Source organism: Ciona robusta, chromosome 5 (assembly GCF_009617815.1).
Source record: "Ciona robusta chromosome 5, ASM961781v2".
Taxonomy (NCBI): domain Eukaryota; kingdom Metazoa; phylum Chordata; class Ascidiacea; order Phlebobranchia; family Cionidae; genus Ciona; species Ciona robusta.
Genome location: NC_143239.1, coordinates 3,970,691 through 3,997,004, shown reverse-complemented (window position 1 = coordinate 3,997,004; position 26,314 = coordinate 3,970,691). Strand labels below are relative to the sequence as shown.

Below are 26,314 nucleotides of genomic sequence, written 5' to 3'. Positions count from 1 at the left end.
CCAAAGTTATAAAAGTAAACAGTATTCTAGTAAAGGTAAAATATAAGCTGCTTGAAACAGGTTGAAGGAGTCGAGCTATTATGAAATATTAATGAGTGGGCATTCGTATAGTCATTTGGCAAAAAACTGTATCTTTTCAACTGGTTGAACTAATGGTCATAGAACAGGGTCCAGAGAAGTGTCGATTATACGAAGAGGATTAAGAATCGGAGAGAATGCAATTACAATTGTGCTTATCTCCTATATCTGTAGGCCATACGTAGTAAAGCATAAGCATAGAAGCTCTATTTTGTATTTCTGCCAAATGAATGCAAGTATATAATACGATCATAGTAATAGTGCAGTGTAAAGGTCTGTTGTGTGATTACTTCTTTCTATTATTGTCTTCACTTAGTTTTAAAAGGAAACTGCACCATCTGTCTCAGTAACGCTAGCTAATCTTAGAAACAAAATGTTTGGGGTTTATTGATTTTATGTTATTCCCGGTGGGTGAACATTGCAATAAGCCTAGATAATTCAGAGCGTCAATTTTGCTAATGGTTGTAGAGTGTAGACGGTGGTCGTATCGACACACAGAGGATATGAACGTACTTTGCTTGCCCCCTATAGTTATGTTATATTCAAATTTGACCTAAATACAACTATATTATGTATGTTACTGTTGGGCCTCGTAGGCCAACAGACATATAAGAAGTTGGGTTAAGATGGGACAGTGCTTTTTCTTTGTGGTAGTAAACAAAAAATATTTACATAATTTATAACCATAGCCTCGCGACTCTAAATGAGTGTTGTTTATTGTTTAAAACCCGATCAGGAAATATGGTATTTAGGTGCTAAGGATGCAACGTCTTACCCCACAGTACTATATTTCTTGAAATTTAACATCAGTAAATGTACAGTAGGCTGGGAAAGATGGGACACCTTTTCATTCTATTTTTTCGACCCATTTGGTAGTAAACAAAGAACATACAAAGAATTATAAAATCGTATCCTTACCACCATAGACCATTGTCAATTGTTTAAAACACGACCAGGGCATTTGGATATTATGGGCTAAATGTGTCTCGTCCCCCCACCCACCTACTATATAATGTAAATGCGCCTTGTTGTGCTTTGCAAAAAAATATAGATTTAAATGCAATTCTCACAAGTTAAAACGTTTTCAAGGTCCATCAATGCTTATAATTGGACCAACTTTAAATGACTTTCATTTGAGTTTAATTAGAAAGTTGAACTTAGTAAATCAATATTGCTCCCATGGGCTTACCTGCACTATTACATTTACAGTTAAATTGTAAATTAAAACTCTGCAATTGGCTATCTACATAGTTACTGCATCTATGTACTAAGGCAAGAATAATGTAGCAATTTTAAATTTTTCGTGCATCTAAAGATTTTAGAGGTCTATATACGACATCTGTAACCAATATATCTCAATTTAAATACTCCAAAAGAAATTACATTCTATTTAGGTCTCTTTTTACGAAGCTATTAATTCTTAAATCCACAGATTGATACTTGGGTTCTTTTTTTACTAAAATTAAGATGTCTTCAATGCAAAATGCTATGAACTTTTTAAAACGTCGATTTTCTGACACTAATTTTAACTCGAATCTTCCGAACGGATATCTGGAAAGCGACGATGACGTCAGTGTTACGTCATCAGTTTCCCGAGGCACACCGCAAAAGCAACAAATTGCACAACCTGGGATTAATCAACAAAATAAGATAAATGTTAACCCGGCACAGTCAGGTATATGAAACACCAGATTGCTTTTTTGTATACTTATTAATATTTTTGTATATACCATCTAATATATACGAATACCAATGTCTACATCATAATGTACAAGGTGTATAGGGATTATTCCTTTTTCCTCCAACTAAATGCAAATACGTTTTTAATGGTAAGCGTGTTTTAAGGACTGTTTGTTTTGTCGCTTTGTCTTGTCTTTTCGTTTTATCTATTTTTTAATCTTCGCTACCGCAATCGAAGACACAAATAAGTTATTGATATTATTATTATATAGTTGGGTGGGGGAAGATGTCCTCACGACTCCTTTATGGAACGTTGTAATTTGTTGTTTGTTTAAAACACGATTAGGAAATTTGGACATTATGTGCTAAAGGTAACCTGTCTTTCCCCACTCTACTATATATAGAAGTTATCAAGATGAGATACAAGTAACTACAATGCATTATACTCAAGGGGCTATGATTCGTACGAAATGTTAAGCATGGTTAGGTTAAACGAAAAGGCTTGTAATTTCTCAATTACCCATACGGTAGTTTGAAGGCAGTTATTAATAATTCATAAAATTCTGGAACTCGAGATAATATTCCTGTCTGCGTCGGTATGTCTCAGTTCTATAATTAATTGACAGAGTTATATGAATCTATTAAGTTTTAATTAGCTACGGGCCAATGCGCACCGTTTAATGTGATGATTTTAGGCGGTATAGCAAAACAATGGTCAGCACGCCCGCCTCTAACCAATGGTAATGGGTTCAAGGCAATTCTCTGCTGCCACTGTGGGCGTATGTGTCTTTGGGCAAGACAATTCACGGCGATTGCCATAACTCGGTGGTCACTAACGGGTTATCCAATTATATTGTCAGCCATACAGGCAAAACCACCACCCACAAAAGTTACATCCGTGCGGGTAACTTGTAAGTGGACACGAGATGTATGAAACAATACACCCATATATTATAACGACTGTTGTTATTTGCCAAGCGAGCCTGAAGCAAGTTACATTCATTAATTCATTCATTTTTAGGTCAAGTCAGCAGCACTGGCGGGTTCTTTGCGTCACTTGCATCAGGAAATCCACTGGCAGTTTTAAAAGTTGATGGTAACGAACAGATAAAGACTGTTCTTGTGGTCGACGAACAACATACGGACTGGTAGTTGCTGTTTATGTTTTAAGTTGTGCTGATTTAAACTTTGCTGTTTAAACTTATTTCGCGCATATACTGTAACAGTTACATTAATGTCCATCCACACAATACTAAATTATCTTTACGCTATACTTACTCATACTCCACTGTTTTGACACTCCACTTTAAATGTTTGTAATTGAAACAGGTTTTTACATGCAGAAGCAGATTTTTTCATTAAAACAGATTTTTACAGATTTTACATTTAACATCAAATTTATGTATGAGAAATACAGCCTGAGAAATATTTTCTGTTTTTTTAATTTATGTTAATATTTGTTTTATCCTTTCAAACAGGTCCAAATATTTGAAAGGCAGGAAGATTCATAATGATTATACTGTTCGTGTGGAACAAGTAAGAAGCCGCATGCTTTATTTTAATCTAATCTAATTTTTAATGCTGGTATCCATCACAGTAATGGTATATATAGGCACCTGGGATTTATGATCGAGCTACAGTTGTATATAACTCTGTAAATATTCTTTGTTTACTACCGAATGGGACGAGAAAAATGGTGAATGTCCTATCTTACCCCCAACCTACTATATATACAGTAGGGTGGGGGGAGATGGGACACCTTTTTATACCATTTTCTCGTCCCATTTGGTAGTAAACAAAAAACATTCAAAGAATTTTAAAACTGTAACTTTACGACTTCCATAGACCGTTGTTAATTGTTTAAAACGCAATCAGGATATTTGGATATTACGAGCTAAAGGTGTCCCACCTTCACCCACAGTACTTTATCATGTATTTTGGAAGCATCATGCCAATTTCTCCTTGCATTGATCTTAAAATGGATTTATTACATGCATGGTCTGGTTTATTCGGAACAACATTTATTCGAATGCGGTATCTCAAAGCTTCCATTCGAGTTAACAAATAGACTGAAGAGTTACCGCGAATTAATTGAAACAAATTTGTGCTCCAATTGGAAAAATGTCAAATGGGATGAATTTAAACACTTGACATTTGTTCGTTGGAAATAAAATAAAATTATAAAATCGGAAAAATACCTAATTGGGCGGCGGTTTTTGTTTGTTTCAGTGGGTGTAAACGACCGTGTTTATTCGTTTCTACTTTTTCTCTTCTAGTCAAAACCCTTTAAATGTACCTAGACACTTTATAAGAATAAGATTTAATGTTATGTTGTTATTTTCTTTGCAGGCAGAATTCAGTGAATTGAGTTTATCAAGTCACAGCGTAAATGGAGTAACTGTCGATATCAACTGTTACAGGAACGGCAACAAAGTGGTTAGGTAATATTTTTACTTAATTAAAGGTATTGACCAGTCATTGATAACGGATATAGTACGGTAGGAAAAGATGGATACCGTTTGTACATAATATACCATTTTCCAAGCTACATTTTTAACGACTGGCCATGCTTTTTCAATACCAAATGCGAACAGCAAAATGAAATAAAATTATAGCCACCTTACCGCAACCTATATTGTGTTACATGAAACACACATTATAATAAAAGGTTAATGTTCACAATACTTCCACATGCCGCTAGGTGTATATGAACTAACCTGCGTAATGTTTAATACTACACCTATGTTATAACTCTTAGCTCTCCAGCCACGCGACAAGTATTTATTGAATATCAACGTGACTTTATATACAATACCTTTTGTAAATAAGAGCATTTAGTATAAAATATTCCAACATTTATTGTCCCATCATGAAATGTTTCGTTAATATTTAACGTCTCTATACAATTTTGGTGAATATTCTATATATATAGTAGGGTGGGGGAAGATGGGACACCTTTAGCACATAATATCTAAAAATCCTGATCGTGTTTTAAACAATTACTAACGGTCAATAGGAGTCATTTCTTGAAAGTTCTTTGTTTACTACTAAACGGGGCGAGAAAATAGAGGTAAAAGGTGTCCCATCTTCCCCTACCCTACTGTATACATTCAGTATAACATATGTAACGTTCCCTTCCCTTCAATAGATCATTCAAACCTGATTTTCTGCTTGTCCGTCAAACTCCCAGATCGATGGCCCAGGGGGAAGATTTTAGGAACCTTGTAATTGGACTTAAATACGGTGGAATTCCTTCCGTGAATTCTCTGCATTCTCAGTTTAACTTTATGGACAAACCGTGGACGGTAAGAAATATTTTTCAAAAGTCGTATGATTTTTTTGTGAATATGGTTTGGTTACTGCCAAGTTGTATGATAAAGAAATACGCACTTGAACCATTTTACCGCAGCATAATATATACACGGATTCGCAAAAATGTTTAAACGTATATATATTTTTGTTTGAACTGTATTGATTCTAATTTGTGACGCTTTTCGCACAACCAATCGGTAATTTTTGAAGTTCATATGAAATTTTCGATTTCCGTTTTAACCGAAATTCTTTAAAAAAAATCGGAGAAAAAATCCACTATCATTGTAGTTTATCAGTTATAGCGGAAAACCCTTACTGACAGGTAGGCTATTTTAAGATGCCCCTAATTTTCATTCTCTTTTATTGTCAAGTTTGAAAGTAAACACAGTGTATAACCGAATCGTTACGACTCTAAAATAACGTTAGCTGTTAAAACTAGGTTCATTTTGCCCCACATTACGTGAAAAGTTTTAGAATACCATACGCAACACCTGATATAAACATATGTAGAGGTATAGTAGGGTGGGGAAAGATGGGACACCTTTGGCAGATAATATTAACATATCCCGATCGTGTTTTAAACAATTACCAACGGTCTATAAAAGTTGTAAGAATACGGTTTTATAAATATATTGAATGTTCTCTGTTTAAACTACTAAATAGGACGAGAAAACAGAATGAAAAGGTGTCCATCTTTCCTCACCCTAATATACGTATATTTACATCATTCATTAAATTTAACAAATAAATGCCTTGTTTGATTAATATCGATTAACTTATCAGTACTGTAATAATGATTACAACAGCAATTCAAAATACTTAATTCGCATATTGTTCTAAAATCATCTTAAACAAAATCGATTCGTATTAAATGATTGACATCATATTTGTCACTCATGCAAGACGTTTGCATTTATTTATGTCAATTAAAAAGGAAACTACTGTATTGCAATTACATTTCAGAACTAAAAAATGCAGGTTTTATTTCTATATTTAATTCAAAATTCAAATGTGCCGGTATTCATTACATTCAGCAGGCAAATAAAACAAGGAGTAAAATTAGGCCTTCTTTAAAATCGATTTTCTTTTGTTTTTTTAGTAATGCCTTTTATTCAAGGAGACAAAGACGCAAAACCAAAATCGATACTTGAAAGATTTAAAATTATTTTTATTTTAGTTCTCTCAGCTGATACGAATCCAAAAGCGATTGGGTCCAGAGAAATTCCCTCTTGTGGAACAGACGTACTACCCATCACACAAGCAAATGGTAAGCGCTTACATGGCCCACTCAGAAGTAGATATCGTATGTGTATTTTGTATAAATGACTGGTTATAATGAGTATACTGTTACTTCTGCTACCAGACATAGTATAAATAATATAATAGTGGCTCTTTTGGTATAAAAACGTAGTGTATTTCCAACGTTTCGTCCGCTATACGGCGAGACTTCATCAGGGAAACTGGAATGAAAATGTAGTCTCGTTAAAGTCTCGCAGTTACCTAATAAAGTCTCGTATATGGCAGATAAAACGTTGGATATACACTACGTTTTTATACCAGATGAGCCACTAATATATTCTTTGTTTATAATGAGATCACGATTCAAAGTTTTCAAATTATTAAAAAAAAAGCTGTATTCAAAAATTGTTTAGTATTTTGCTGTCTGTATTTAGTGCATATTTATTATTGGTGTATATAGCTCCTACCAAATAAACTGTTTGGAAACTTTTTGTTATAAACTATAATAGTAAATGGGAAGGGGCCGAAACACGTTTAACAAATAATTTCTAAATGTCCGGATCGTGTTTTAAACAGTTAACAATGGTCTATGGGAGTCGTGATAATGCGGTTTTATAATTCTCGTATCGTCTTTGTTTACTAAGTCTTTAAATGTTCTTTTTTTAATACCGAATGGGACAAGAAAAGAGAATGAAAAGGTATCCCATCTTCCCCCCACCCTACTTAACGGATAAGATCCATACATACAACGTTTAACTCGCTGACTACATGCAAGACATTGCTAGAACCAAATGCTTTTATTTTTGTAGATAAGTACCTCTATGCGCCGTCTTATATCTATAATTCATTACCTCAATCTTATTCCACGAGAAATTGTTTACGTTACGATTACCATATTTTATTTATGTTACTGGAACTGAGATCTATGACGTTTATTATGATATTGAAGATCAGTGTCATTATTACTTCATATCAAGTTCTGTGATGTCACAAATGCGCGTTGTACATTTTTCGATTGGCAGTTGTTTTAAAGCTTTATACAAACGCGAAAAAAGTTCAAAATATTTAAGTTATATGGACGTTTTCACATATTGTTTTTGATAGGCACGGATTTAATGTAATGTATAGGCACCTGTGAATCTAATATACCCAAATATATGTTGAAAAATATCCACAAAATAAAACTAAGAAAATATTGCAGGTTAAAAAATGTCAATTTTGATACTATATACGCCAATTACACCTGTCAATTAATATGTTTATTTTATCAATAACTATCTAGCTGTCCAAATTTTGAACGTCAGATTTCATTTACACAAATATATTATGATTTAGATGCAGTTTCATATAATGTTTAGAAATGTATATATAGTAGGGTGGGAAAGATGGGACACATTTTTAATCCATTTTCTTTTCTCATTTGGTGGTAAACAAAGAACATTCAATGAATTATACAACTATATCCTCGCGACTACCACAGACCGTTGTTAATTGTTTAAAGCACGGTCAGGATATTTAGATGTTATGTGCTAAAGGTGTGCCATCTTGCCTCTACTATAGTTTCTCTACTATAGTTTAGGACAAAAAGATTAAAAACGTTCCATTTGGTACATATATACTATTGCCATGTTACTACAGCGTTAGTGCACACTTAAATGTGTTTATGTAACGTAATCTATACTCGACACTTCAGCATAAAATTCTATTTTTGCCCCTTCGTTCTGAGATTGTAGATTTATTATATCGACAGTAACAATACTATGTGTAATGCATTATAGATGTTACTGCTATACATAGATTTTTCAATCCTTTTAAAAAAAGGCGCCTCTTATAAAATAAGCGACTTTAATCCGACAGATACGTATCGGGATTTGGGTAATATTGGCAATGTTTATATGAGTATAATAATATTTATAGATCTCATCCGGCTATGCTGTAAATATTTGTTATTTTGTGTACAATAATCTACACAGGTGACTATACATATATTCATTGTTTTCTGCACCCTTGCCGCTTTTAGGCCACAAATTATAAGGTAGACTCGCAAGCGGTTGCCATACTTGATGTAAGCTTACTGCTAGCTGGCGTGTGTAAGCCAATAAATGGATTAATCCGCAGTTTTATGCGACTTCGGTATAAGTTGCACGAAAACAATCGACTTTCTTGTATTAGAGTAAAGCAAAATGAGACATGTTGTCATTCTATTTTTTCGTCCTATTTGGTAGTAAACAAAGAATACTTACCCAATTACATAACCAGTCCGCGACTCTAAAATAGCGTTGTTATAAAAGTTCAAAATACAATCAGGAAATAGGGGATTTTGGTGCTAACAGTATTCCATCTTATTCCACAGTACTATACCATGGTTACGTGCCTATATATCCACACACTGCTGTTTATCTATAGCCAGCGTCCCGCACGCAAAATCCGGTTGCAAAAAATGCAGTCCAAACATATAAATAATTCATTGCCGTCCCAAGGCCTTGGTATGCCTTAGTTTACAGAATGAATCCTCACGCTTAGAATATCGTGTTAAATATACAACAATAAACGTGGTATAGGGGTTACTTGCTGTAGTAGGGTGGCCGAGGACGAGACACCTTTAAAAACACGTAAAAGCTAATAGTCCTGATTAAGTTTTAAACAATCTATGATCTATGGGTGTCGTGAGGATACGGTTTTATTATTCTTTTAGTTCACTTTGTTCACTACCAAATGGAACGAAATAATATAGAGCAAAAAAGTTTCACATATTCCTTCATTCCACTACGTAACCTCATTAATTTGCTTTTAAAATATTTAATAACACGACGAGTCGATATAGTCTGCTGTATACAAATACGGAAGTACTAACATAGATTAATGTTTAACCTTTTTATGTCGTTCAAGGTAAAGGTTTATAGACTTAATATTTGCGGAGGTGTTGTAACATTAGTTGTTGCATGGTTATATTATACCCATATATGTAATGCTGGTAAGGAAATTTTAACGATTCTCGATTATAAGCACCGGAATATGCGTTTCTTCTAATATGATTTTGCCGATGCCACATGTAATATATAACACATTATACAAAAATCTGTGGAGTAAGACTCCGTTATCATTAACTGTATAAGATGTGTTTATGGGACATGAATGGTCTTACCCTTTTAATACGTAGAATAAGTTTGCTCACTATAATCCTTTCTCACGATCTCGACATTTATAAGTATGCTTCACCGTGTTAATTGACCGTGTATATCAGCTGCCTGCTGTCAGCATGCGTTTTGATACAGCGACGAGCGACTTGTTTAATTTGCATTAGATTGTTCTTATTTAAACAAAAATTGGAAAATTTTAAACAAATAGAGTATAAAAGGTTAGGGTAAGATGCAACATATTTTTTGACTCTCTTGCCATTTGGTAGTAAACACAAAATTTAAAAAGTTATAAAACCGGAGGCCGTAATTTTAAAGTCTTTTAGTTGTTAATGTCCAAAACACAATTGAGATACATGAGCAAACGGTATCCCATTTATCCAGAAGTACCATATTGAAAATAATTCATCCCGGAATTGCTTGTCGATTTATTAAATATAACGCAACGAAATAATATTGGTTTACGACCAGCGTATATGAAAGAATAATAACATCTTGGTTTATAATTAATATTCAGAAAAAAAGCCATGTCAATGTTTTTTTTTTCTTTTTTCAAATTCGATGCGTTAACAATTAAGGTGCGTTTTTTTATACGTAATCTTAGATACGTATAAAGAAAAAGTAAAAAACGTACAAGGTTCTGGCAAAAATAATATCAACAGCGAAGTTATACAGAAAAAAGCTAAAATAGGATCGATAATTAGCATAGGTATTTACAGAACTAACGCTTGTTGCTTTGGTGAGAATACGGGCATATTTTTGCGCAAAAAAACTCGCTCGAAGTGTTTTGCAAAAATATTAAATTGAAAGCCAGTTAGGGCATGGAATGAGCGATTAGGGCAGAGAATGATGTGCGTTCCTCCCGTCTTGGTGGTTATGTCGTCTTCTTCTATGCTTCTTACTTTGCTTTTTAATTGCCCCAACGTTCCAGTTGCAGTCTCCCCGTCTGTCAGCAACACACATGACATTCTCTCTGTAAAACCCAACTCCGTACGCCCTTTCCATTTCCCCAGTCCATGTACACTCTTTACGGCTCTGTCAAATTGTAATTGTATTGATTATTCTGTCGTCTTACATTTGCATTCAGTCGGGTTCGACACAAAAATATTTTCCACCCAAACGACAGCTGTCAAAGTAACATGTTTGTCCCAGAAACTAAACAAGACACAACTGACCGCATTGACTTATAATGTAAAATGTGCCGACTCTGGCCTAAATCCAAGTGCCTCGCCCTGGGACCTCACCTATATAAAGGATATTTATAATGTAACATTCAAACCTAAGGGCACTTAGTAATAATATAAACTTATCTTACCTTTGGAAGGCAATCTTCCCATGGACACGAAGTAACTTTACAGCCAACTTCACAAGAACTTGTCGCAAGTTTCATGTTTTTCTTAATATTTCTTCGTTCGATTCTTGGCAATGTCTTCCAAGGGATCACGCGGTCGCACAAGCTTACTGTTAATCGTCCGTTTGAAACAGTTCCTTGAAAAACAGCGCGTTTAATTGAAATACATACCTTGCTTGGCAGAAATTGAAACTGATGTTAACTGCGCAATAAGTTAATTGGCTATCGTTCTTCTGTTTCAATTAATTTACGTTCATTGCAACTGCATTTATTTTTGCACTTCAAAGGACTGTACGCCGTACATTCGTAGGGTTAAGTGTAGGTCTGGCTGTACGTCGGGGTTTTACCAGCCACACAATTGGCTAGGCTGTCCGTGTGTAATGACGCATTACATGTTTCGATGATTGATATGCGTACAGCAACAGTCTCGGTTTGTAAACTGTTGTTGTACGCACAATAGTCTTGAAGCTAGTTCAACAATTTACTTTCTGTATAATTTGAAACACACGTAATATGGTAATTCAGTAACTGTACTTACCGATAATCAAATACGTTTTGCGATTAGCTAACTTCACCCCACAGAGAGCTTCGTCCATAGCTGAATATAAGTACAACTTCTCTTTGACAGTTCCAGCCTTGAAGCCCTTGAAAATCTAGACCCAAATGAGAATAAAAGTCAAACTTGATCGATATAAATTATAACTGTAAAAGTGCCTGAACATTAATATATACTTTTGTGCCCTTTTTCAATGTTGTAAATGTATTATTTCAGAAACGGAGCTCTAACGTTATATATATGTGTCTAAATAGACTCTAAAATATGCAGACTGTACCGGAAATTATGAACAAAATTATGTCTAATTATTAGTGTTCTGTATTGTAATATAGCCCTTTGTTGGATTACAAAAACAAACTATTTCATTCACGTTATCGTCAAAACGTAATTATTAGTTTTCAAGCAGGAATTCGGAAATTACAGCTTACTCAATGAAATGAAATTACCATATTGAAACTAGTCTAATACTTTGCGACATATTTTACAAAGTTTATAGAACCGACTATTTTATGGTTTTTAGTGCATATACGTTAAACTTGGCATACGTTAAGTTTTTGCAAATTCACATTAAGATGTACCTTGTGTATTTTAATTCTGTAACGCCGATGTTCTAGCCCGGTTTTACTCTCATCCCGTATAATAACTTCACGTGTAGGGGGTGTAGGAACCATTAGATTTGATTCTACAAATTATAAAGTAAGATATTGTAAGTTGGGGTAAGATGATGCATGAAGTAAACAAAGAATATTCCCATGATTATATAACCGTATTTTAACGACTGTTAAGTCGTTGATAATTGTTAAAATCGGTTAGGAAATGTGGGACATTATATGCTAAAGTATTTATCTTACCCTACATTACAATTTTGTTTAGGAGCTTACTGTTTAGTAGATAAAATACATTATGTGACCACTCACCTTTGTCGCTTATTTCATTCTCTTCCAAACGGGTTCGGGTAACAGAAATAAGGTTGGCGGGATTTGAAGAGCGTTTCCCCCGCCCTCCGTTTTTTTCTCGTACGATGTTCTGACTTTGAACTCGAACTAAGGCAACTGTAAACAATATGTAAATTTTATAGAAACAATCTTAACAGTTTATGGCGCTTTGAAAACTCCTTGTTTGTAGTTGTGCTGACATGATCTTAAAAAGTTTTACCAAAAATAAAATTTTATTATGTTTGTATACGCTGTGTAGCGTGTAGAACGTAATATATGCTCGTAAATTTTAAAGACTGTTTTCTCTGTAGATTGGAAATCACTGTATTTTATGACTTATCATTTTGCAACGGCACTTTTGAACTGTTTTCATAGCGTCTGTTTATAAAATAAGCCTTTTTAGTTTTTTTAGTAATTGATTTAATATAAAATGAAAAGTGTTTTTATAAGTATGCAAAAAAATAAAGTAGTTTTATGGTATCGCTGGGAGCTTCCGTTTCGTATAGTTTGTACTAAAGAAACGAGAACCGTTTTATATTTCCAACTGTGTCAGCACCATGTGCTTAGCACAGTTAGATTCTCTTATCACAAAGTCGGTCAATTTAAGATCAAACAAACTTCAAGGGTTTGAGCTCATTTGAAACACATATTCAAACAGTTTTTAACCTTCAAAGGCCGAGTCGGTCGCCTTTTAAACTGTTTTTTAAGCTGTGAATAATGGACCGTGGAAATTTCAGCAACCATAGCTGGAAATAAAATTTATACGGGCAGGGATAATGTAAATAGAGAACCTGCGCCGCGAATTTAGGTACGATGGTGCCGTTTCAAGTCGACTGTTTATTGCTGTTAGTGTTAATACGTTTTAAATTAAACCTTACCGTATGAGTTTTCTCGGCATATTATTTCTTGCGGGTGAGTTACCATGCATGAGCATCCATCGCTCTCCGACGCAAATTGAATCAGTTGAATTGATAAAAGCAGCAAACACATTTGCAGAAGCTTTTCCATGACTGTAGTTAACTGATAAACAACTGCCGTTTCTTGTTTACATATACAGTACTACTTTACGTTTACTCGTTAAAACACATCTGGCTATTCGGCTCCATACACGCTGGCTTTATAGGCGAGCTGTCTGCTGAAAAACAAACGTGCGAAAAAAAGAGAAATGAGAGTCTGGGTGATTTACTCGTAACTACTCAAGCTGTCACCGTTGTGTGTTGGAATAATCCTTCAGTTACCCTCTTGCTTTAACCTAAGTATTGTGTTCATAACAAACAATACAACTGCAGCATGAGCAGTCTAAGCATATACAAACAGGATTTAAATAGTTGTGTTTTGAGGCCTAAGACGGACGGGATACACGATTAGGTGCTTCATTTAGCAGTGTTCACGGGTAGAATTTGACTAGGCATAGCAGTGTTTCCCAAAAATAACTGATCGATTGTTTGGTGTAGCTTTTTTTAAAAATGGGGTAAAACTGGAAAATGTTAAAAATTTCTATGAAATTCTAAATATATAGTAGGGTGGGGGAAGATGGGACACCTTTAGCACATATTATCCAAATATCCTAATCGTCTTTTAATTAATTAACAACGGTCTTTGAAAGTCGTTGTGATATAGTTTTATAATTCTTTGAATGTTCTTTGTTTACTACTCAATGGGACGAGAAATAAGAGTTAGGAGGTGTCCCATCTCCCCCCTACTGTATCCCATTCATTAAACACTGTTTCTTTAGTGTGGTAAAATATAATCTGAAAGCCCAAAGATTCAGGTGCACTTTTTACTTCGGGGTAAACAAAAATGTTAACGTTTATGTGCTGCTTACTGCTTAGCGTTGTCGCTAATCTGTAATGAATATAATCAACTTACCGCAAGTTTGATCCTCAAGTTTAGTGAACATTGCGTAGGCTATACGTCGATTCATCATTTTATTCGTAAGTTCAAGTTATCAAAGGCACGGCCTACTAGAGATTTATAGAGATATCTCTAACAGGCCATGCCAAATCGTATTCTCCTAAACGGTTGTCTGGTATTATGGTTTTATTGCTTCCGACAAATTTCTTCATATAGAGAATACGTCACACAAGTTACCCTTTACTTTATCAAAGTAAAGTTTAAAAACTACGCCTTGTCTGTGGCGAAACACCCCCCATGACGTCATATACTAAATTTTGAGAATTCGCTTGTACAAAAACCCGACCACCCGAAAGATATAAGCAATCAATCAAACGTCGCAAAACGTTTTTCAAAGTATCGTAGGGTCAAGGGGTCACTAGCCCGTTATTTCGTAACCGATAGATCGTTTTGCGTCAAAACATAATTTTTCACGATGTTTTTGTGTGATAGTATGGTTTACACACTGTCTGTATTTGGGGCAACGTTTTAGGGTACACAGAAGCTGGTAAGATAGCTTTAGCAATTGCAAATAAACGTTAAAATTTCCTCCGAATAGCGTACTACAATACAAACAGCAATATTTTTGATCTCTGTTAATTTTTTTTATTTATTTATTCTTTAAAACCAAGTATTCGATACGAAGTCTTAGCAAGCGTGGATAAGCACATTTTTGTTAGGATTTTATGTCTTTTGTTTATATACGCCATAAGCCATATAGAAATAGCTATATTCTGTAAACTTAAACGGCTTAATTTGCATTAATCTTTAGGCATACACGACTTACAAGTAACAAAATATAAACTTTGTTTTTAATGTGATTTAGTTTTTGTTTTAAAACTTGTTGACTAAATCTCTTGCGAGTTATTTGGCAAAGCCAATTTCAGGGACTTTTACTACGTCATACCTACGTCATAAGTTTAAAGCGCCGTTCAAACGTTCCTACTTTCTCCTAAGCCTTTTATTAATTATTTAAGGGACCCACGTTTTGTTTCGAATTCCAAAACATGTTTTGCTTGCAACAATACCTCTGGCGACATGTAACATTTAATAAAACTTGCTTTCTCTATAAATTTGTTTAATTACATAGTTTAGCCAATGGTTTTTTTATCAAGTATAAAACAGGCATTGGACTCTCTGTAATACGTTTTATTTTTCTGACGAAATCCCTGACAGCATTAAAAATACAGTTCAAAACTCTTTGTCCAGCTTAATTATTCAAGTGTTAACAAAAATTCTAATGAATACAACTTTTTCCCCTTTTCTAATTATTAAAAAGTGGTAGAGCAACTTAACCAAAACAGTAACGGTATGGCATTTATAACTGGTACTAGTTTAGATTTAAGACGCTCTTGTGTGAACTCGTTAAGCAATTAGGCCTGCAATCTGCGTATGAATATAGACTGTGGTTGCCTACCGAGTTGCAGTAATTGATTACTGAGTAACATATCCGTCACTCTGGACTTTACCACAATACACAAGGGATAAGAGAAAGTGCGTAATTCAACTATTTTAATTCCAATTCGTTTGTCTGATTTGTTTTGTTGCTGCATCAATCGGACAATTATTAGAAAACAAACAAATTAGACGCCAAAATCGATTGGATTGATTCTAACTGTGTAACGAAACAGTGATTACATTTGTAGCTGGTAGAAATTGTTTTCTGGTAGTTTCTCCTATATGCTGTCCCTCCTTGTTACGTCATAATCGAAAAGAATATGTGACGTAACAATACTGTAGTACATGTATCCGGATGATAACTGCACTTGTTAACAAGAGTGATTACGTTAAATTTCAATGCGTTAAATTACGTCAGTGATATTTTTCGCTACTTTAGTGACGTATTGTTATTATTACGTCATAGAATAAAAGGTGCGGCGAGTCACTTTCTTTTAAGTGCTGTTCTTAACCCGCTAGTGTCATTTATTCAGTAACATTAGTAACATGTTATTACATCATGGCACATGGCTCTGTTAGCTACGAAAAGAGTTGTCTTAAATTACGCATACGTCAAACTGTACCTTGCCACCTTTTAATCTTTAACGTAAGTGCGGAAAATTTGGAAGAAAATTGCTTTTTGTAATTCAAGAGTTACAATTGTGAAAGGTCACACAAAATGTTTTCCTGTCTGTTTTTCACTATGTCCGTCTCGTTTTATAGACTATATACATATATCCCCGTATATTCTGTGCATAAAAAGCATATAGGTGATGTCTGGTTATTTTTAATAGTGGATATTGCTGCTGTATTGCAATTTCTTAAATTGTACTTATTGATTCGGTTACTAAAGATTAAATTAAATAAAACAATGAAGAAATGACTTTAGCAACAAAACGTAATCAAGAACACGCAGCGAATACTTTTGGAGAAAAAGTAGTAAATAAAAGCGTGGCTGCCAAACCGACTAAAGCTATTGTTTGATCCAAAAAAATCCCAAAAAAGCGTCAAAATAGTTATTCCATTTACGTTAGCACATATCGCATTTCGTCAATCTGACAGCAATTAAATTGGTAATGCGTCACCGGCACAACATAACGGGCAAATTTACCCGCTTTAACGGCTAATAAAATAGACCGTTTTATCGATTCAACATATTTATACCTACGCCATTTAAAATACTGATCAAATATTTTAACTAAAAGATGTTTACAAATGTAAGCTTTTTAAGTTACATCATAAACGTATTAACGACCGGTGCTACTATAGCAACCGCTGAAACAAACAAACTGTTTTGATCGAAAAACTGTTTGAAAACATTATACTACTGCCTGGCAAGATAAGAGCACCTCAATCTCGTATTTTCTGATCGTGTTTTGATCAATTAACAACGCTCTTTTAGAGTCGCGGGGTTACAGGTATATAACTCTGTGAATATTTCTTGTTTACTATTACCAAATGGAACGGGAAAACTGCTGAAAAATAAAACATGCACTATTTTACCCTGCTGTACTGTGTACCTTAACCTCAAAATTAGAGAATAAAGAAAAAATTGTACAGTTTTTACATCTTTTATTGGAGAAAAATTTGTACATGTGTAACATGAATGTCTTGTACGGTGCTCGATATTTCAGTTATACAGCAAAGCGATGTGTTGGAATTGATGTTATAGTTAACGGTTTGAAGATGTGTACATATAATACGGTGTGTAGTTTTGTATATACAACGTTCTAATGTATAAAGCAAGCTCGTGGCATATAGTAATGCGTGTAAAACACTGGTATTCTTATTAGGAGAATCTATGGTAGTAAAAAGTCCGGGTTGTAGGCGGCTGCAAGTAGTTAAGAGTCTTTTCTCCTAAATTTTGCTATCATGGCGAATCGACTGCGCCTTCCTCGTCCAAGTCGTCGGGCCTCATGTTAGGGTGAAGAGCGTTGAACCAGTCGCATTTTCCCGACTTTTTTCGGACACAGGCAAACTCGTTGGCTTTTCTATGTCGCAGAGTGTATATATTCCGCCAGTTGCATTCGCCGGCAACTTTCGACTGTAAAAAACAGTATGTTGTCAGTTTTGCTGATTAGTCGTATACAAGGTATATAGGGTGGGAAATATGGGACACCTTTTTTTCTATTTTTCGTCCCATTTAGTAGTAAATAAAGAACATTTAAAGAATTAAAATAACACATTCCACGACTTTCATAGACCGTTGTTAATTGTTTAAAACACGAAAGGGACATTTAAATATTATGTGCTAAACCTGTCCCGTCTTCAACCACTGTACATTACGAAGCAATAGCCTTAATAACATACCATTTCTGGGCACGGCTCGTTGTTGCATATATTCACACGGCAGTCTCTGCAAGCTTTTGTGAACCTGTGTTTGATTGTACTTGTAAGGTGGCGTAACTCAACACGTTTCAACGTTGAGGCGTCGATCTTGTAATTACAGTAGCTAACGTGAAGTCTCCCATCTCTTATGCTTCCTACAATATTAGTAAGGTTATAGTAGGGTGAGGTAAGATGGTACATGTTTTTATTTTTCTCGTCAATTAAATAACCATAGCCCCGCGAAAAGATCGTTGTTAATTGTTTAAATCACGATACAGAAATGTGGACTTTCGGCGCTAACGGTATCTAATTTTACCCTACAATGTTATATTCAGGAGAATTAAAACGAACGTACCCATTATAACGTAAGGTGTTTTTAAATTCAAATGCATCCTGCAGAGGGAGCTAGACGGCGGTGTGTAAAGATACATTGTATCGTTGCTGACGTCACCTTTAAATACCTGCACAATATTAAAATAAATAGTAACTTATGGCCAATAATGTATGGACAAAAGTAATGTATGGACACATAGCAAGCAGAAACAGAATGACAAAAACGCATACAAAAGCATAGACTATATACAGGGACACGTATCTGGTGCTAAATACGTAACAGACAAAATTCAAGTTCAACAAATTGTATAAATATATATATATATATATCTTTGAGACAAGCATATATTATATATACATATATATATACATGTATGTATATATACTAGGATGGGGGAAGATGGGACACCTTTTCATTCTATTTTCTCGTACATTTTGGTAGTAAACAAAGGACATTCAAGGAATTATAAAACCTTGTCCTCGTGACATTTATAGACCGTTGTTAATTGTTTAAAATACAATCAGGATATTTATATATTATGTGCTAAAGGTGTCCCATCTTCCCCCGCCCAACTATATATTATGCCTAAATAGAATATATAGTCTTTTATTCATATAAAATTCTTTATTGGACTTGATTTCTGTCTGTTTTGTAATTTGTAGCACCGGATTCAAATTGTATTTTATTACACAAGATTCGAACAACTTTATATCATCGGGGTTATGTTCACGCGGAAGAGCGCAGTTACTGCAAAGGCATTAACTGCTGCTGTGTGTATTTTAAGGTTAAAAAGAAAATGTTAGAAAAGTCAGAAAAGCTTACCTTCATAATGCGTATTTTATATTGAGTGTGCATTCTAACACGTATTGTAAAGTCATTTGGGTTGAGACGAACCGATGGTATGTCATTAGATGGCCGAATCAAACCTGTTGAAAAATATTTATATAATAACTTTATTCGTCTCTTCGATAACGGTAGCAAAGATTTAGAAACGTTTTAAACGAAAAGACAGGATATAGTGACAAAACAACAGTTGTTAAAACACCCTTGCAGTTAAAACATGTTTACATTTAAGTTGAAAGAAAATAGGGGTGGTAGCAACACAAAAATATTAATATTTGTCAGAATTAATTCTTAAAGGCTTATTAAAAATAGTTTACCAGGCGGTGCATTTCTGCGGATAATATTTCTCTTGTTTCGGCTTGAAAGTTGATCTATAAAGCAATAAAGTTAGGCATGGGAAACTAAATTGCAAAATATTGACCTTGTTACATTAAAACTCATTTTGCATTAAAAATGAGACTAAAATTGCGAAGTATTACGCTTGTTATGTTATAACTCATTTTGCATAAAAAATTGGACATGAGAACAACAATTGCGAAATATTGCGCTTGTTATATTATATATAACTCACTTTGAGACGCTGAACCAGGGGCCCCATCCTGCGCCACCAGTCCCAGTGGCTTGCCTCTAATTCCCTGCAAAAGTAATTTCGTGACAAAATAAGTTTAAGCGATCGATCGTTTGGCTGCTTAAATTCAATTGGCTGCCCCGGACACGAACTAATAGAACAGGTCTAATTAGAAATCGATTGACATGTTTCGCTCTGATCAAATTTGAAATTAACGTTTTCATAAACTGACTATAAATTGGGCCAGGGATCGGAATCGAAATTTCAATTTGACTGTTATTTTTTAATAATTGTCTTCGATTGCCTTGAATGGAATTAAAAGAGTAATACATTGGAGTGAGCTAAGATGGGAAATGTTTTTATTCTCCTTTCCCGTCCCATTTGATATGGATATATATATATAATATTTACTGAATTATACAACCGACCCGCGACTCTAAAGAGTATTGCTTATTGTGTAAAACACGATCGGAAAATCGGGAATTGGGTTCTAACGGTACCACATCTCACCCCAAAGTAGTATAGCACAGTATTGGCTGTTAAAATGTATGTAAGGTATTAGGCTTTTTTCTTCATACTTCAAAAACAGCATTAAAACCACACTTACAACAAAAAAACGTTTGCTTCCTGGCATTGCACCATCTGGTCCAAGATGCCTATACGCGTATCTTGGCACACGAATTGAGGCTGCAGATTCAGCACCATTGACGTCATCGGGGCTAACTAAAACCTCCTCCCCGTCTTGTGTGACGTCATCAACAACCACCAACTCCGGCACAACCGGTTGAGGCACTTCGGCGCCACCTGATGGCTGTGTTTCGATTGGTCCGACGATCGGCACACGTTGCTAAATAAGTAAAACAATCGAAATATAGTAGGGTGGGGTAAGATGGCACATATTTACGTTGTATTTTCTCATCCCATTTGGCAGTAAACAAAGAATATTTACAAAATTGTATAACCGTAGCCAAGCTACTCAAAACAGCGTTCTAAAACAGCTTTAAAGTTGGGTATTAAAAATTAGATTATACAGTTAACTTAAGATGTTTATTTACCAGTTCTATATTAAAATAGATTATACAACTATACATTGGCAAGCAAAAAAGTAAAAAAAGCAACAAAAAACGAAAATGTTAAACGTATACCAACCTCACTGCTTGTACTTATATGAGGCCAAACGATTTCTCTTCCCGTTCCTGGATCTTCTGAAGCTTCTTCCTTCACTGCAGGTTGATCCGAAGCCACCTCTGAGATATCGGTGATGACTACTTCATCTTCTTCCGGGAGTCCTTCTGTCTGATTTCCTCTCGGCTGTTCTCCTCCCACCTCCTCTACAATTGGATTTTCCGCTTCTCCTCCCACTTCATCTGCAGTTGGTTCTTCCACTTCTCCTCCCTGCTCCTCCGGGACTTCTCCTTGTACAGGAGCAGGGGCTGCAGTCTCCGGCGGGTATGTCGTCGTTGGAACTTCTTCAAAATCTTCCGGTAATAAAGTGACATCTTTCTCCGGAAGTTCTTCCTTTTCAGGCTCTATATCAATAATTGTTCCATCTTCTTCAATTATGACATCTTTCTTGCTCATTATCAAAACTTTAACAACTGCAACAGAATTAAATTATGAAAAAACGTAACGAAATTTCAGAATATTACCGAGAACTTATTTGAATAAAGCGACGGTGACCCTGTGGCCATTAATGCGCAGTTAAACCATGTGCATTTACACAATTCACAATTCAAATGTGCTTCAAAATTAATACGACAATTATTAGGTATAGTAAATCGACATTTACCCTAAAACAAGGGGGCTAAACATGCCGTGATAATCTGAAAAATCTATGTTAGTGCATCATTTATTGACAAGGTAAATATGTGCATGCGTGACTTACCATAGTCTGATTTGCAGAACAAGTGTTGTGGATGTTCAGGACTACATGAACATGCCTCAGTTAAACGCGGGGTTGCAAGAATAGCGACCAAGGCAACGAATAGAATCACACACACTCTCATGTCTACGACACCTTATATGACAGTAGAGACTCCTGCAAAATGAAAGTTTGCAATCAAGCTGTATACTACAGTGTTGCTACAAAACTGTCCTCAAAACTTTCCGGTTAAGCTGCTTATGTTTCGCTAACACTGGAGAAACTTGTAAAACTGAAGCTTGTTATCAAGCCAAAAACTGCAATGTCTCTCAAAACTTTCCCAACACGTCAATAGCCTGTCTGAAAACAAAGGCGACTGCTGACGCTGCTTTAACGATTGGAAAACACCTTGCACAAAATGACACAGTGGCAGGCGCAGTATCGTTTAAGACCTTTTATCGCTGTTGTACTGGCTCGAACAGTTCACTGAAGTGAGACCGTTCGCTGCGCTTGTGCAAACTTCTTTTGCAAATGCTCTAAAGTTCAATGCGAGCGCTGGACCCTACAGTATACCGTACGGGACGTAAACAGTTCTTTGATAAACTTTCTTTTATATAACTTGCAATCTATTCTACAAGTTCAAACATATCTTAACGTAGAAGCTGATCCCGATTTATAAGAACTGCCTTCTTTCCTTTCATGTTTGTATTCATTGAATTTCCCACGGCCGGATACGCTGCCGCGACTTTACGTTGTATCTAAAGAATTCCCATGCACTTCCTCCAATTTAAAGGTCTTATCTTTTAATAGAGTTCTTCTCAATACCCTACACAAGTTTTGCACTCGCTACTGTATTTTGCTTCGCTGTGAATGAGAGCAAAATCATATGATTCACGATGGTCAATTACCGGCAGGAGAACGGCACTGCGACGTCACGGCACCTTTTTAGCGTGTCGCAGTTGCGCTCCTTAATTGACGCAATATAATGTGCTGTCGACGCTACTGTAGTTGTATATGACGTAAAGAGCGTCAATTCCTCCCACAGGCCATGTATGGGGAATTTTCTAAAGTTATGTACGAATGTATACTTAACATTGAACTATACATATAATACACAGTAGGCGTTTGTTGTTGAGTTAGATTGCTTCGCGTAGCGGAAACCTGGATAACATGTTGTGGGCGGATTCCAACAGACGAGTGATTATTGGTACAGGTTTTACCGTCGCGTTACCGTGAGTATAGTGGGCTGGCCGTCTGGAAACCTTCAAAAACAAGTACTAAACCGAATGTTTCTGTGATATATCGTTCAACACGCCTTTAATTTTCTATCCCCCGCGAGTAAATAGACTCCATGGAAAAATTCTCCATTCCTGCTTTAAATTGACTTAATCATAACAGCGGGTGGCATCACCCCGTGCATGGCCCGCATGAAACCTCATGTGGAGTTCTAGACAAAATTCCAACTCCTAAACCTAGGGTGGGCGACAAAACGTCTTAGTGACGCGAATCACATTCTACTAAACAGGAAAAAAAGGAAAATAGATTTTTTTATGAGTGGTTATTACTCATTTCTTCGTGGGCGACAAATTCTTATCAAAAGCTTTTATTTACTAAGGAGCGCTCCCTTAACGCAAGGCCAATGACTTATGGTTCAAACAAATAATAATATTTGCTGAAAGAGATTATATTGATTACAAATAATACATCTATATCTGCACTTAGATGACAAACAAAAAACACGCGTTTTTCTGTAGTGAAGTTGATTTTTTTATCCACACTTTAATATTTACGAAAATATTCTTGCAATCAGAAAAACAAAAATTCTGTTATTTCCACAAAAACATTCTCTGTGAGGGGTTTTGTTGTTTTTGGTTTTATTAAAGAATAAACTTATTTATCTTCGTAAACAACGGCAGCCGTTATAGCACGGATGCCCTGACCTCGTGCCCGCTTATACGAGTTACCATAACTTGATAGGCAATAAATTTTGACTGCAATTTTATTGTCGTGTATTCTTTATTGTGACATGTGCAAAGTATAACAATCTTCAAGCATTAATCATAATTATTAATTACAGCTGACGTCATCACACTTTCCAGTGGTTCTCAAAATCGGTCATGCGCATCGAGGCATGGCAAAGTTTAAAGTCGAAAATCATTACGAGTTTCAAGACGTAGTAAGCGTGGCCGCTCTTACCAATGCATACGTGGTGTCCGAAACCTTCATTGATTCTGCATACGATATAAGAGTACAGAAGATAGGTGGAAATTATAAGTCATATATGTAAGCATTAAAACCAATGGACCATGCCACAAACTAAATGTAATTTTTTATCTTCGTGTGGCGGGAAAACGCCCGTCATTGTAACACGGGTGTTCTTCACGCACCTCGTGCCCGCTTACCAGTGTGTAAAAATGTGTAATTTTGTAGGAGATTATAACACCACACCAAGTTAAATGGCGAACAGACTGGTTGTATTCTGAACCCAAATAATCCATAATTTAATTGAAAGTAACTACCATTGTGTATTTTATCTTGACAATTAGAACGTCAGCGGGTGACTATATATTAGAGGAGAGTCATCTTTAGCACATATTATCGAAATATCCTGATCTTGTTTTACACAATTAACAACGGTCTCTGGGAAGCGTGAGAAAATAGAATGAAATGTGTCCCATGTTTCCCCATCTTACTATATATAAAATTTGTGTAAAAAAATACAAAAAAGTACTAAAATATGCTTTTCTGTAGTCGAACGTCAATATCAAAGAACTGGAAAGCGAACACGGGTTCTGCCATGTTAGAAGAAACTCCAGTAACAGAACGACACAAGTTATGGGTGGATGCTTGCAGTGAAATGTTCGGAGGTCTTGATATAGTGGCGGTAAAAGCTGTGCATGGGAAAGACGGAAGAGATTATATTATTGAGGTGACAGATTTTATTATTGGCAATTTATGAAAAAAATGAATGCGCATTTATTCAATTTTCAATTTTTGACTTTATCTTGAACTGTTACCCGTATGTATTGTAAATAACCCCCTATATATCTGGTATCAAAATAAAGAAGCATTTTGATATCAGATCCATATAGGGGGGTTATTCACAATTGTAATTGTAATCAATTTAGTGACTGCCCACTAATCCAGCGCTTAAAAACGATTTTCGTAACGAAATAACAGTTTAACTACTATACGTCCTGCGAAAAGGTCGAACGAATAGTGTACACTGATAATTAATGTACACTATTCGCTGACTCAAATTTTGTCTGTTTTGAGTAACACCAAATCCTAAAAAAGCACTGTCAAATACCAGTTAATTTTATCCCCTAACAAGCTAAACAGACCAAAATACTGATTCTTTCAAACATGGTGGTAAAATGATGCAATGGCTGTTGTGTTTTCCAGGTTGTGGATTGTTCGATGCCATTGATCGGTGAGAGACAGGAAGAAGACCGTAGGATGATCAGTGATCTTGTGATGCAGAGGATGACTGCTTGTACAAGACCCCGCCCAGACCACACCCCTTCAACTGCAGCGTCGGTATATGGAAGAAGTTACTCGAGCCAAAATACGAGGTGAATAAGTTAAACTGGTTGCAGTATAATGTGTACATACTTGGCCGTAGCCATATATCTACATATATGTTATAGCAGGCCTTATGTATAATTTATTAGGCCATAGTACATATAGATGTTTATCTTAGCGAGGCAGGGCAACAACACTCGTGTATTACACAGGTGTTCTGCTTCACACATCTTGCGCCCGCTTACGAGTTACCACGTTTTTAACTTCGTAGGTGATTGTTTTACCATGCTGGCCCGTTTTAACAACATTTTGATTTGATAACGTCGTTTCGTTTTACAAGCGATAATTATTTATTTATTTTATTATATAGTCGAGAAATGACGCCGCAAAGAAACGTACAAGTACCACAGAACCGTCCGAACCATGCCATTCCATCTTGTCCACCATCGGCGCCACTGAGCAGTCATAGCTCTGAGCCACCATCGCCTACCGCCACCCGGCGAAGCAACAGCGTCAGTGAACCGTCGTCACCAGGAGGAGACCGAGAGCGAATTAGGTCTACGACTGTTAGCGAAGACGAAGAGAGCAAAGCGGAAAAGATCCGAAGCCTGCGTCAGTCATTTGCAAATTTATTTTCTGATTAAGACAGTTTTATAAAGTAAATATTATTGTATCAGTTTTATAACGTAAAAAATCGACACCAGCTTTTTAAAGCGTGTACGACAAAACACATATGCTTGCAATAGCGCGAATATTGTGCAATAATATTGCTGGTGGATGCGGATTCTTTGCTTGCAGAAGCAGTTTTAAACATATTTCATTCTCGCTACCATTGATCAGCTGTTGATATATTTTATAACGTTATTTATGCTTTGCGCTAACCTTGTACAGAATGTGAAGCAAACTATTTGCCGTTTTTAAACACTGTTGAAATCAAAACAATATTATCGTGCAAGTTTTTACCATGTATATTTATAAGCTATCGTATAATGTTGCCAGTCGAGTTTTTTTTGTTAGTGGAAACATGTAGTGTATATATAGTCTATAGCCGTTAAGTGCAATGTTGTTTACCAAAACGTAATTTGTTAAATGTATTTATTTTGTCGATTTTATTTTACTTTTTGCATGGTGGTTCTATTTTACTAACAATATTTGAACGCAAGAGTGACTAATCATATATTTTGTAAATATAATCGTGTTGTTATACATCAAATTGTAATTTAAAAACTATATAGGT

At 35.5% G+C, this 26,314-nt stretch overlaps 3 protein-coding genes across 4 annotated transcripts; 1 reads left to right on the top strand and 2 right to left on the bottom strand.

Moving 5' to 3' along the window:
• Nucleotides 1-1,490: 1,490 nt before the first annotated feature.
• On the top strand, nt 1,491-26,290 carry LOC149735748 (synapsin-3-like). The gene is made up of 10 exons (XM_089877925.1): nt 1,491-1,753; nt 2,780-2,906; nt 3,237-3,294; nt 4,108-4,199; nt 4,907-5,063; nt 6,248-6,337; nt 23,630-23,835; nt 24,304-24,481; nt 24,958-25,127; nt 25,448-26,290. The coding sequence occupies exons 1-10, from the start codon at nt 1,546-1,548 to the stop codon at nt 25,719-25,721; spliced, it is 1,560 nt and encodes a 519-aa protein (XP_089734051.1). The 5' UTR covers nt 1,491-1,545; the 3' UTR covers nt 25,722-26,290.
• Nucleotides 9,855-13,398, bottom strand: LOC149735750 (metalloproteinase inhibitor 4-like). 2 transcript variants are annotated; one of them, XM_089877947.1, is made up of 6 exons: nt 13,167-13,396; nt 12,271-12,405; nt 11,932-12,035; nt 11,336-11,450; nt 10,762-10,934; nt 9,855-10,481 (listed from the first exon to the last, which is right to left on the bottom strand). In XM_089877947.1, exons 1-6 carry the CDS (start codon nt 13,294-13,296, stop codon nt 10,281-10,283), a joined length of 858 nt encoding a protein of 285 aa, XP_089734073.1. In that variant the 5' UTR covers nt 13,297-13,396; the 3' UTR covers nt 9,855-10,280. The 2 variants fall into 2 exon arrangements, with proteins under 2 accessions (XP_089734073.1, XP_089734074.1); XM_089877948.1 differs by lacking the exon at nt 9,855-10,481 and adding an exon at nt 10,510-10,690 and having other exon boundaries at nt 13,167-13,398.
• On the bottom strand, nt 17,171-22,216 carry LOC149735749 (uncharacterized). Its single transcript, XM_089877930.1, has 9 exons — nt 21,577-22,216; nt 20,841-21,289; nt 20,299-20,538; nt 19,695-19,758; nt 19,441-19,494; nt 19,103-19,206; nt 18,302-18,407; nt 17,929-18,101; nt 17,171-17,662 (listed from the first exon to the last, which is right to left on the bottom strand). The coding sequence occupies exons 1-9, from the start codon at nt 21,695-21,697 to the stop codon at nt 17,489-17,491; spliced, it is 1,485 nt and encodes a 494-aa protein (XP_089734056.1). The 5' UTR covers nt 21,698-22,216; the 3' UTR covers nt 17,171-17,488.
• Nucleotides 26,291-26,314: the final 24 nt, after the last annotated feature.